The sequence below is a fragment of the Leuresthes tenuis genome, unplaced genomic scaffold (assembly GCF_036924035.1).
Source record: "Leuresthes tenuis unplaced genomic scaffold, fLeuTen1.0.hap1 SCAF_8, whole genome shotgun sequence".
NCBI lineage: Eukaryota > Metazoa > Chordata > Actinopteri > Atheriniformes > Atherinopsidae > Leuresthes > Leuresthes tenuis.
The window spans coordinates 15,757,818-15,771,055 of record NW_027325362.1 but is presented as its reverse complement, the minus strand read 5'-3'; the positions used below and the strand labels follow the sequence as shown (position 1 = coordinate 15,771,055).

Here is a 13,238-nt window from a genome sequence, read left to right as displayed (position 1 = left end):
GGCTTTCAGGCTATATTTTCATTGTTGATCGACATTTAGTAGTAAAAAAAAAAGAGAAAAGAAGTTGTTCCAGGAATTAACACATAAGCTAGCATTTAAAGAATGCACATCTTACATGATCTCTCATATGAAAACATCCCGAAGGTTCACATTCATTTGTGTGATATTCACACACACACATACACACTTCAGTGTTTGATGAAAGCCGAACGTCTGAAGACTGACTCACATCTGTATTCCATTAAATGCTCCATTAATTGATAGCCTAAAACACAGGGTGTGTGCGTCGACACACAGGAACACAATTAATTTTTTAAGCAGGGCAGAACAAAAGCAATTGTTTAAGAATTATTCTAAACAGAGAACAACTTTGCTGATTTTCAAACTCAAGCTGGGAGGTGTTTGTACAACGCTTTTGATTTACTGTCGGGAACTATCAAAGTAACAGAAAACTTCACACTTCATAAGAGAAAGTAAAGAGAAAGTAAATCCTCTCTAATTACGCTTGAAATATTTTTTGTCCATTTGGGCCAAATTCTTTAGTAGACAAACCATGAATAATACTGAGCACATTTCCAGAAAGGCCCCTTGTACGTGTCGTAAACCCAACTAAATAAATGCAAACCCGAGGAAAAAGTTATCAGCTGATTTTCAGGGGGGGTTCTGGGAGGGTCTGCTTTTTGTTGACAAGCGCACATGAGGAGTGGGCATCGTGTCCTCCCTGGTGCGTGATTTGGTGGCTTGAGTAAAATCTACCCAAGAGGAAAGACGAACATGTTCCTGCAAAATAAAAGCAAGAAAAATAACAGAGTTGTAAAACATTGTCTAATGTTGTAATTTAATCCGTTATCACATGATTACTGTCCGAAATTATGACGCGTGTGCCTTTGAGGCTTTTACTTTTTCTACCGGAAGTCCTTTCCTTAATCCGTCTACACAACTTGACTTTGGTGCGTAATTTATAACACTTCGCCGGCGTCCCATCCGTCACAACTCCTCTGGACTTTACTCTGTGAGGAAGCGGATCAAAGAGATTTTTACGCAAAATGGATATGAAGCTGCTGGCAGTCGTGGCTGCGCTCACTATGCTGATATATGCACCTCCATCCCAAGGTATGGATTTTTTTCTGGTTTGCGATGTTGTGACACGGGTTAGATTTTGTCTGTCACATCAGATCATGTGGAGTTAAAAAATAAAAAATAAAGAACAGGACAATGTAGAAAAAAAGGGACAAATTAACAAAGTAACTCAATGTTTATTTATGTTGTTTTTGTGCATCGTAACCGAGATCAATTATTGTGATGTTATTCATGACATTTAATCACGAATTTTATAATTGGATGCACAGCTTTGCAGGCTATTTTCTTGCTATTTTTTGCTAATTAATACTCGGCGATTTCTTCCACATAATCATTTCCATTAAGGCACAGTTAAACTGGAAATGTGGCCTAAAAGCAGCATAAATCTGACTATTTTCATCATTTTTTTAAATATCAAAGTTAACTTAATTTAATGCGTGCTTGAGCTTTGGCTGCAGTGGGGAAATCTACTTTTTCGCCGTGCGTAAAGCGCCTATAGGCTGCATATGTGGCTCTTGGGTGTAGAAGAGAGTCCCTGTCGGATCACTGATCAACATTTGTTCTGCCTTTGTTTTCCTTTAATTACGCACAAGTTAGGCATTACGAGATTTGTGCTTGTCTACGTGGCGTCATCGGTGGCCCAACTTGGGGCTGTTGCGCCCTTTATCATGTTAATACCGTTAGATCAGGTGTAAAAACAATTTGCATTGGGGTTTAATCTGCAGAGGCATGTCTCACCATCTGTTGTGAGGGCCGTTGCTGTCGAGTTGGTTTTAGAATTATTTACTGACAAGAAAGACAAAAACAGCTGAACTTGCTGTATTCATTCTAAAATCACAACCACTGAGCGGATACTATATCTTTTCTTGTATTTTTCTACAGTTCACCTGCTTATATGTGCACTTTGTTGAGAAAGTTTCAAGAAAAAGAGAAAAATGCTATTTATTTTCCAACGTTAATTAATTCTCTGTGTGCAAACCCCCAGAGCCGAGACTATAATGGAAAGTATGAACATCCATTATGAAATGTAAAGACCACACAGTGCACCCTTATACTGACAAAAAGAGTTCAGTGTTCAATGTGAGTCTACAAGTCCTGATTATCACCTTCCTCTGTGTGTGTTCTGTTGGGAATCAAAATAAGAATCTATGCGGGTTAAACAGGATTTTTTTTTATACAGAAAGCTGGTCTAAATGCAGGCTTCATGACCCTGCAAGAGACAAGTGGATGATGCAGTTGATGGATGGGTGTAAAACTTGAGCTGCAAATCCAGAGTACAGTGCACGAGCTGTCGTTTTTTTCAGTTTGTAGAGGCCCGAATGCATGCTTCAACTTGTTGATCGGTTAAAGAAGATGTTGTAAATCATTGAGTTTACTTGACAAATGTTTATTTTCATTTCTCTTTAACAGAACCCATGTAATCTCTGAATTTCAGAGGGCATCATTTGTGTAATGTAAAACGTTTTAATGCTTGTTGAAAACAAGCTTTGCTGTGAGTTTCAACAGCAACTTCTTTTTTCTTTGCTTCTACAGCAAAACCCATCAGTCTGGTGGAGCGATGCTACTGTCGTTCCACAACCAACAACGTCCCACGAGGCTACATCCGAGAGCTCCGGTTCATCCACACGCCTAACTGCCCCTTCCAAGTGATGTGAGTGTTGTTGCTTTTTTTCAGACAGCACGTTTTCTTTCACACTCCTAAAAACTCTTAAACAGGTTTCCTACCAGTTAGACATTTCTCACCATCAATCTCCGAGTGGTGACAGGCCAGAGAAAAGAGCTGCGCATACATATGTACACCCACACCCCGCTGTCACTCACTCACATATACACAGAAAACAAGGCGTTTTTACAATTGGCTCCACTGATGCATCCGCAGGAAGTGGTCCGATTAAGTACGACTGAATTTGAAAAAGAGGGGGATGCAGTTTACTTTTCAACAGGAGAACAATAATCTTTTCTTTTGTAACTGTGTATGCTCCTCATACACTGCTTACAGCATTTGGTTCTGGTCCATATCATTATTTCATGTTGTGTGGAGAAAAGTCACAGAGGATAGTGCTTAACAACAGAAGATGGTTTACTTATGAGAAGGAGAACAGCATCAACAGTTCCACGCCAAGAGAGGAAAATAAAGTTGGCAGATCTCACAAAGGCACAGACTGACAGAAATTATTTCATGTCATCACTCAAGAGCAAGATGCAGGCATGAAAGGAGACTTGCTTTCCCACTCAGACATTTGACCAATTTTTAACCCTTTATTTTGATAACCGCAGATTTATTGCAGATTTGAAAGAAAACTGTAGCTCAGCGTTTGGGTTGGGGTTACATAGTGTAATGAAAGATTACCAGCTATATCAATTAAGCGTAAACTATGAAACTAAAGGGTGATATCTTTAGAATTGCTTTAGAGGAGTAATTGGTTATTTAAAAATTACTGTCAAAACCTCTTTTTGAGAAAAAACAAAACATTTTTGCTTGTATAAAACTAGCAAGACAGTATTAATTCAGTCTATCTGATCATTGTCAGAACATCAAGTGACCCTGAATTTGCAGAATTAACTATTTAATATTTAGCTTTGGTTTGTACTGAAATATTTTCCTTTTTTCCAATCAGTGCCAAGCTGAAGACAAACAAAGAGGTGTGTGTGAACCCAGAGATTCGGTGGCTGCAGCAGTACCTGAGGAATGCTATCAACAAGTGAGTTCCAATGAGACAATACATGACTCTGTTAGCTGGTATCAGGCTTAAATCTGTAACTCATTTGGCGCACTGTGAAATCGCTTCCACTCTATAGAAATTTTAAAGAACAGAATGCATGAATGCAAAAGAACAAATCCGCATTTGGACATCTACCAATATCCTTGTGTGGGAGAGACAGTGCTGTATTGCCCAATTTATGCTGGAGCCCAAATTCTAAACATGCAGCTACATGACCAAGTGGGAGTTGAGACTAATTCCACTTCATGTGGGATGATGCACCAACCTTAAAAAGGCATTTATTCTGATCTTAACTGCTGCTGTGGGTTCATTTATGTCACTGTTCATACAAGTTATTGATAAAATACAGATTTATTGTATGCTTGCTGTTTACTGTGTAGGGATTTTGATGTTATGTTAATAAGAAGATTTACCTTTACAATATTGTAAAAAAAAAAAAAGAAGAGAAACTGTGGAACTTAATAATGTAGCTTTGTTTTTTTGCCAGTTAGGTTGTCATTAATACAGCAACTTGGCAATCTCTATTCATTGTAAAGTCAAACTGAGACTTCAGGGGCTTCAAGCCACTGCCAACAATGACTCTCTCCTTCCTGCATTGAGAAAGTTGGCTGTTTGCTAAAAAAAATAGAATGTCACTATTAAGTTTAGAGAAGCAAGTTGTCGTTATATGTTTACAAAAACTGAAATAAACTGGCAAAAGAATTTTAAAATGCAGAAAATGGGATTAAAAAAATAAAAACTCAGCCCTCCATCAAACCAGAATTTGCCCAATACCAAGTGACTGATCCACCCAGAGGGTAACGGTCCTGCAGTGTTAGCGCAGTCAGACTGTCTGTCTGAGGATGATCGTGGAGTCTTTGGCCTGCTGAGGTGTGAACATCCCTCTGCATAACAAAACAGCCCGTGTAGAGAGTAGATGGTGCTCATTTACAATGGGTCTAGACCTAATGTGTTTCCAATTACACATACGGCCAAAGGATAAACTGTTTTACAATGTGTAGAAATGCACATAGTCCTAACCAGTGCTATGTGCTCAGATTTAGTCTTGTAAACATAACTGTGATTACCTTTTTTATATAAATTTAAATGCGGCCAAGCGTTATTCCAAAGTGTCAACAAATAAGCAGCCCACCCATGTTCAAATGTTTATGCTGGTATAATGTACACAGTTCATGCAGAGCTATGCATATACCACTCGCAAATTAATGTTCTCCATAAATGCTTTTTTGAACATGGAATGAATCAAATCAGAATGGAAAATTAAAATTAAATCTAATAGGGTTGAAGTTAAGCTCATAATTACTGGATAACAACATTTTGGCCCTGTAAATGGGATGCAGCTGCTTTCCTGGAGTGAGATGTTTTCTGAATTTGTACTTAAACAAATACTTGCTCATTTTCAAAACGATGTTTACTTGTAACAGGTTAGCATCTTGATGTTGGTCCATATTGATACTTTGCCAAAGTTATTCCTCTAATGAGTTGTTCCAACAGTGTTGTATCCATATCCAATTTCATCTTCTAAATCCAATTTGCTTTCTAGGATGAAGAAATCCAAACAGGGCAACTAAAAAGCCTGCAGAGATCCTCCTGAGCCATCACTGAGGATTTGGACCGCCATCACAGATATGTAACTTGAGATCATCTGGTATGTTGAACAGCACTTATCCCCGCTATTCTGCTGCAGCCTTTTGCATGGAATGAACCCAGAACTCTTCACCATGAACTCCAGCCCATCTGTCCTACCACCGTCTTCACCATCACCACTCCCAACACTTATAGCAAATATTATTAATGCAAAGTGCCATTACATCTGTGAGTGAACTACTTTGTTAACAGGGAAAATGTGTCTGTCCGCAATGAACATGAATTTACAACCCTTTTTTAAGAATGAGACTTTGGTCTGCTGAGCTGCAGATCTGTTTATCCTTGTCGTCACTGTTTTAAAATTGTCCAAAATGATGAACAATGAGTCGTTTCTTCCCTAAAAAAGAAGTTAGGTTCGAGTTAATTGGCACCAAGGAATTTCACTGGGTGCCAGCTACCCCAGACTGAACATAAGATGTGCACAAGATTCTAATAAAAATGGCAATTACAATGTTTTTGTGATGGAAATTAGGATGCCAAAAGAGCTTGAGCATTTCCTGAGCTGAGCTGTGGCTGTGATTATGTGACCCGGAGTCACTGGTGTGTACTTTTTAAATCATTACAAAAAGCTGAACATCTGGTTCCCAAGAAGTTTTAATTTGGCAACAAATAATTTAAAACTTACTGGAAGAGAAGAAGAGGGGGAGAAAAAACCCTGACACACAACATTCACAACTTTGTATCAGTTTCACTTGTTTGAATGGACATTTAAAAGAAGGGTGCACAACAATTTGGACAGCTGTTTCCACATCCACAATTAACACAGAGTGTACCACTGTTAGCTGCAGAGAAAGTAGTGCCAAAACTGACAATTTTTAGGTGTGGATGGATGTGACTACCTACGACTGTCATGCAGATAGTAATGCACTTTATATCTGATGTATTCATGCGATCACAGCAAGTTACTCACTAAGTCTGATCATTATTTTTCTTCTTATGTTGTGCTTTTTGTGTTTATTATCGTTCTGTTTCTGTTCTGTTTCTTCTTAGTGATCACTGAATCTGTAGCTGCAGTTAACTGTTTAAATCTGGAGATCTATACATGAGTTCATGTACATCTCCTTCTCATGTGTAAAATTAATGCTATACAAATGTTTTATTTTTGTACTCTTCTGCATTTATATATTAAATCCAAACATTTATATGAAGGAACTTTACTCTCACAACTGAGCCATCCAATATTTTTTTTTTGTGAAACTTGTATTCAGCTGGTGAGTTAACAAAAAGGGAAAAGGGAACTCTTAAAAATGTTACAGTTTTAATGTGTGCTTTACATATTTCCTAGTACATATTATAAGCCTTTTTTTAATCACACTTAATCATACTTGTACTCCTTAAATCACTGTAAAGCAAGCTTTGCCAGGGCCAACATGCAGCTGCTGTAATCTTACTGTACTAGGAGGTCAGAGGGTAAACATAAGCCTTTCATGTGAGAACATGTGTTTGGCTTTACTCACAAGGGCAAATTAAAGGCAAGGACAATGATCCTGCCTGCTATTTAACTATTAACTCAACAAGCAGCTATTAGGAAAACATTAGAGCTAAAAGGGATGAACTTTTAACTTCTCTAAGGGCATTATGGCAGGCAGATCATTGTGGTAAAGTAAGTGGTATGCTGATTTAAACATCAGAGAGAGATAAAGGGATGTGAGTTGCAGCCCATTATGCAGCTGATTAGCTTTGAAATCCAGTTGAAGCGGTGCACAGTAGGACAGTAGCTCTGGTGTAACAGTCAAGAATGGAAAATGATCAGATGTAATCTCTGCATTAAGTGACTGCGATAACGGATTTCACCGCTGGAGTCTGCAAGTTAGAAACATTAATGTGAAGAGTAGGCAGCTTGTCTTTGTCTTTATTCAACTATAGAGGGAACAGATACTCATATTTTACATTTGTATTCAATAAGCAGACCATTTAAAGATATTTGTTCACTGACTACTTCAATTAAATGTTTTAAGACAAATAAATCATCAGTATCTTGGTTTATCTTACATGACGACATTATTGCTGACTGATCTGTGCATGCTGCAGAGCAACATGTACAAGAACAAAATGTTTAATTGCACGCAGGTATTCATAATAGTTGATAATAACTCAGTGTTTTCTTGGGGCTGGTGCCAACACCCATGAGTTAAAGTATGCAGGTGCTGTAAATGGTGCCATGAAGCCTGGAGTAAGAAAAAAGGGGATGTAAAAGGTTTAACTTTACATTTTATATGCACATTAGATGGAAACTGTGTATGTTGGGGGGAACAAAAAAAATCCTCAGAATATTACATATAGCTTATAAAGTTAATTGATTATATAAAAGTGTTGTATCTGAGAAACAAAACAGCTAAAGCAAACATATAAAGAGCTCTCTGTAGCAAAGTCTTTGTTAAACAAGAGGCTATAGAAAGTAAATGAGATGTATTAAAGTATTAATGCATCTGCACATTGGGTTTGCTGAACTGGAACAGAACATCGTGATCATAAGAATAATTGAAAGATAAACATCACTGATCTTCCCGACTGCCGTGTTGGTACTTGAGCCGAGTTGGGCAACATGCCCAAATAAACACACTGCGGATCTGCACTCTGTCTTTTTCACATATCCGTCACCAACATGCACATACTACAGATATAATCATCCGTGACCTGCTACAACTTTGTAGATTAAAAAAAAAAAAGTCACAAAAAAGAGAAACTGTCCCAATGCAGAACTCACTTTGAGAGGGAATTAAAGGCTGTGTTTTATCATTCGAATATATTTATATAAACAGATATTTGCATTATGTAAATATGCCAATTCTGTTCAAAATGGACATGATTTTGCTTCTTGAAGTAAACTGGCTTGTATTTTTAGTTTGACCATTATGTGAGTGGGTTTGGTAGCATCCAGTAAAACATCATGTAGAGAGGAAAAAAAGACAAAATACACTGGCTTAGACCATTTCAAAACCTTTAGCTGTTGCAACAGCTAAACAACAACAACTTAGCGCTTGTTTTGCTTTTAAAAATGCATTTACTTATGTTTACAGTTTTGGCCTTGATATCTGTTATCCAGACTAGTCCGGAAGCCAGATATCAGCACTGCAACTATGTTATTACCAGAGGCAAAGTCATGAGACAATAGGGTTCCCAGATTGAATCTCAGATGAATGGGTTCCCAGATTGACAAAATTGTGAAATTTTCTGAAAATATATTGAAAAACCAAAAAACAGGCAGACACTCATTACCTCGACATGAGCCAAGACATTTATGGTTTGCTCAATGGCTGAGGAATGCACAAGAGAAGAAAAGACATATGAAATTCATATAATACATTGCCTTCAAATCTCTGTTGGGGTTCCACGTCCCACCACAATGTCAGAAGAAAAACTGACACCTTGATAGATGAATAAAGATGTGTCATGTGATGTGAAAGTAATGACAGCAATAAGGGATGTGCTGAGTGCCTGTGCTCATTTAACTTTCGATACATGTTCCCTCCATCTTTAGCTGTAAGGGCTCCCAGATGTGCAGCCAATGAAACTCCACTTAGCGGTTATTCATCATGAATGTAAAGCATTAGAATGTAAAAATCATGTTTGCATGTACATGTGTGTGAGGGGTCACAGAGAGCCACTTCAAGAGGGTCCCACAGAACACGACTCTTCCAGCTCGTACCTGCTTTTCATAACAGACACACATGTATAATAATTAAGGTGTGTATTTGCATTGGTATGTATGATCAGTGTATACTCATGTGAGTATGATGTCATTGTACAACTCTGCATCAAGACATTAACTTTACTCCTAATCTGTACATCTGACTGTTACATACATCAATTTAAAAGCCCTTCTAATAATCAATCTTTTGAATAAATGAAAGACACTGCTTCATCTCTGGGACTTGTAAAAGGAAAAGTAGAGGGAATAATTCAGCGATAATGCTTTGGGGATTACTGTCAGGTCACTACTGAGCAGCTGTGAAATGTTTGAACAGATAAAATTCAAGGATATGTGATCACTCTGATCTGCTGCTCTTTAGTTGTTGCCAACTGAAAGTCTGACTTGCCTGCTTTCACTCCATGAAAAGATATAAACCATGCGAAATTGACATCTGAAAAAAAAAGGCATATTCATGAAAATATGTGATGTGCTGCTGGACTTGTGGGCAATATCTTTTTCTTTTGTGTTTTGTAAACATTTTCTTCAGGTAGGAATGTCTTGTTTTTGCATTTACTTTTGATTTCCCAAAGGCAACTTTGACATTTTCTGTTTCACCCCCTCTCCAATTAGGTCAGAGCATAAGGTCAGCTACTGAGGGGCAGACACTGTCATGTGGGATTGATCTTTCGTTTTCTCATGCTCAAAATTTGTCTCCAAAAATTCTTTGCACCCCACTTAAACCTTGAAAGGGTGCAATGGAAAAAGTCACGAGAAAACTATATTATTTAAAATTTAAGATATGGAAACAGTTTCACTCTGAGCACAGTCTGAAGACTACGTACATTATTTCACATCTGTAGTCTGAAACATCTGAAATATATATTTTTATCATGTCTCTTAAATTATTCCATCAATTCTGAATCAACAAACTCAGCCTTTTGTATTTACACAACCTGCAGTTAGTAGTGTCTGCAGTCTTCTCTCTGATAGGATGCCCTTTTGTGCTGGATAATAGTAGGAAAAGCAGATGTTACCCGTCCTTCAGCAGTGCAGCAAATAACTTTTTCCTGTGATTTCTGTTGAGAAAGTTTTTTAAAATGACTTTGAATGTCAGAGAGATTTTTAACTGGAAAGTGTGTAACTGCAGTCCCTGCTCTATCTCAGCCTCCTTCCTCTTTTCTTCAGTTGTTATTTACCCCCCTGCCCCAGACCAGGCCACTGTCCTGGGGCACTGTGTGCACCAAGCTCATGCTCCCAAAGGGAAACATTAGAAGAGCTGTGGCTGTTCTAGTATCAGATGACTTCTTGCACATTTCCACGACTCGAGTAATGATTTGTAAATGACCTGTTGATTGTGTAAAGGGGGGTGCTGAGTGTTGTGAAATGCACTAACACTGCCAGTGACCCAGCAGTACATTAATCACAATTATGACAAAATTACTCAGCTGAACTTCTTCAAGGAGTGAGCAACTGCAGCGGATGTTGAAAGTGACCAACATGCAACATGTAACAGCAGCGTCATGTGTGTGTCTGTTTGCGAATGAATGGGGGGCTAATATAGGGGCCCCTATGAGTGGTTAAAGTGGCCCTCCTGCAGTCTCTCTACCTTTCATGTGCTAATATTACCAAGGTTATGAGTGCCAACACCATCCATCTCCACACAGATGTTTGCTTGAATGTGGGGCCTTCTCTCTATATAACAACACCAGCTATGGACTAAACTCCTTCAGTGTGAGTCTGTTTTCAAACCAATAAGAAACCTGCTGAACACTGAATGTTAGGTATGGGTGAGACACAAAGGACTCACACACTCAGGGGACAGTAGGAGGCCTCTGTCTGTGGGGCCTAAAGAAGCCGCAACACCACCAACTTTAAAGTTCACCCACATATCACACACTGGGTTTCCCTTCATCTCCATTCCTTTCAGGATTATCGCCCACATCATCAATGGCGGATCTATAGATGAATGGCGTGTTGAATATTTGCCTGTAAGAGGCTATGGATGCCATGTGACACCCTGAGAGCCTCTTGAGCTTCTTTGGCTCAAAGAGAGGGAACTTGAAGACCATAAAGGATGTGACTAACCATCGGAAAAAAGAAACAATTATGACATTATCTTGAGATGAAGCCACTATACTGTACTTGTCTCATCTTCAGTGCCACAGATTTTTTTCTTTTAATCCATGAGGGTGAGTATTATATTATAGAGACCCTTCTGTTTCCTTGCAGTGTGACTCAGTGCCCGAGCATGCTGTCCATATGTGAAGACAGGGAGGTCTGATGGCTAATACCATCTACCAACATTGTTCCCCTCAGACAATTTAATTTGGTAGAAACAAAGTGAACAAACAACAGTTTTACCCACAATACATCTGAATGGCATTTTGTTGTAAGTGATACCCCACAAATATTTTGCATCATCTTTATTTCATTAGGTAGCTGGTTAGTTGTGTTGCTTTGAGCTGACAGAGGTTATTTAAAAGAGCTTGACCATCTGAGAATTCTGTTTTTCAAAAGTACTACATGCTTTTCAGAAAATATGACTTGGTGGCAGGCATATTTAACGTAAGTACAAACGTCTTTTTTTTAAGTGAAGCTTATTTTGAGAAGATTTTAGATGATTGATTTGAGTGAGTGTTTTGGTTTATTTTTTGTCCAGCGTTCTGGTTCTCTGCAAACTTCCAGTATATCAATGATGTTTGACAGCACTGACAATAACTGTATAATTCAAAGAGGAAAACAATTAATTGATGAACAGTCAGTCTTGTATGCACTGAGGGAAAAAAAAAACAATGGAAAATGGTTTGTTTGATTATTTTTTTTTTCAATTCCTTGAGTCAAGAATCAGATATGTTTTTTTAAGCTATGAGCTGTTTAAAAGGCGCTTTTTTTGTTTAAATGTATTCGGCCTGCAAACCTAAGCCCGTTGAAATGGTTATGTCAGGAGTTTTTCGACAAATTTTTAAGATATTGTGATTAAAATGTGCCAAACGATAGATCTGGACATTAAAGGGTGAAATCAGTGTTCACAGTACAGCTCGGCGAGAACAACATCAAAACCGAATGCTTTAGAGAGAAAAACACTGGAATAGTATTTCCACTTTCATTCATATCATTGGCCTTGCCAGTCTTTTTCTGTCACTGAACCAATATAACAAATCCGTACCATCTTTGTTTTAAGAGCAACACCCAAACCAAACTTCACATCTGTCCTCAAATCACAGAGCCCAATTTCAACTTCATCTCTTGTCTTTCTCAGCCTGCTGTTGAGTGCCATAAACTCAACAAGTCGGAAACCACAGAAGGTTCACCAAACAAACCGTGAAGCAACAGTGTTGATTAAGAAGAAAAATTTAGACCATCCACCTTGCAGTCGGCCTGCTGAATCTATTTCCATCCATCTGGCTAACTTAATGAGGCCTTCCTGGAAGCACATCTATTGTTATAAAAAAAAGGCTATAAGAAAACACAACCTCATAGACAAACAAGTTGTCTGTTGCAGTTTACATAAAACACATCAAAGAACATCGAAGAAAGGCATTTTGATACCCAGACTGACGAGAATTCTTTCGCAATCTGGTATTAATTACACAATATAAAGAAGGTCCTATATGTTATGTGTTTATTGCTGCTCAAGAAAAAGAGGAATGAAGTTTGACTACTGCTCATAAATTAAACGAACTATTTCTAAGAGAAAAAAAAAAAGAGCAAAATTATTATTAAAATTTATTTTAGTTCTGTAAAAAAAAATGGATAGCAGTGCTTCTCACTGGGTGTTCTTCCCACAAGTCCAGGTTGTACAGCTCATACTGTCCACGTTGAGTTAAAAGAATGAGTGATGAACTTTAGTATTACAACACTGCAATGCAAGCCAAAAAAAAAAAAGTAAAAGTAGGCCATGACAAAGATGGATCCCACATGGCTCTGGAAGAAGCTGTGGACTGTTTTCCCCCTCTGAGTTCTTTCCAAAATTTCCCAAATCTGAATTTAGTCGTTCACAGTTTCTGCCAGACTGACATTAAATATGCAGTGTGAATCTACTTACCACAAATATTAGCCAGTGATAGTTCCCTTTCTAAAGTCTAAACTCAAGACAAATCAACATTCAACTAAACCACAAATGATAAATGATAAAAAGGAACATATTTATGGGA

At 38.1% G+C, this 13,238-nt stretch overlaps 1 protein-coding gene across 1 annotated transcript; it reads left to right on the top strand.

Moving 5' to 3' along the window:
* The first annotated feature begins 971 nt into the window (after window positions 1-971).
* cxcl12a (chemokine (C-X-C motif) ligand 12a (stromal cell-derived factor 1)) lies at window positions 972-7,420 on the top strand. The gene is made up of 4 exons (XM_072391069.1): window positions 972-1,113; window positions 2,614-2,731; window positions 3,699-3,782; window positions 5,347-7,420. Exons 1-4 carry the CDS (start codon window positions 1,047-1,049, stop codon window positions 5,372-5,374), a joined length of 297 nt encoding a protein of 98 aa, XP_072247170.1. The 5' UTR covers window positions 972-1,046; the 3' UTR covers window positions 5,375-7,420.
* Window positions 7,421-13,238: the final 5,818 nt, after the last annotated feature.

Excerpts from the sequence above, each read along its gene's own strand:
- cxcl12a (XM_072391069.1), top strand. The coding sequence starts at position 1,047 with ATGGATATGAAGCTGCTGGCAGTCGTGGCTGCGCTCACTATGCTGATA. Across the intron at positions 2,732-3,698 it reads AACTGCCCCTTCCAAGTGAT|TGCCAAGCTGAAGACAAACA; the intron begins GTGAGTGTTGTT and ends TTTTCCAATCAG. Across the intron at positions 3,783-5,346 it reads CTGAGGAATGCTATCAACAA|GATGAAGAAATCCAAACAGG; the intron begins GTGAGTTCCAAT and ends TTTGCTTTCTAG.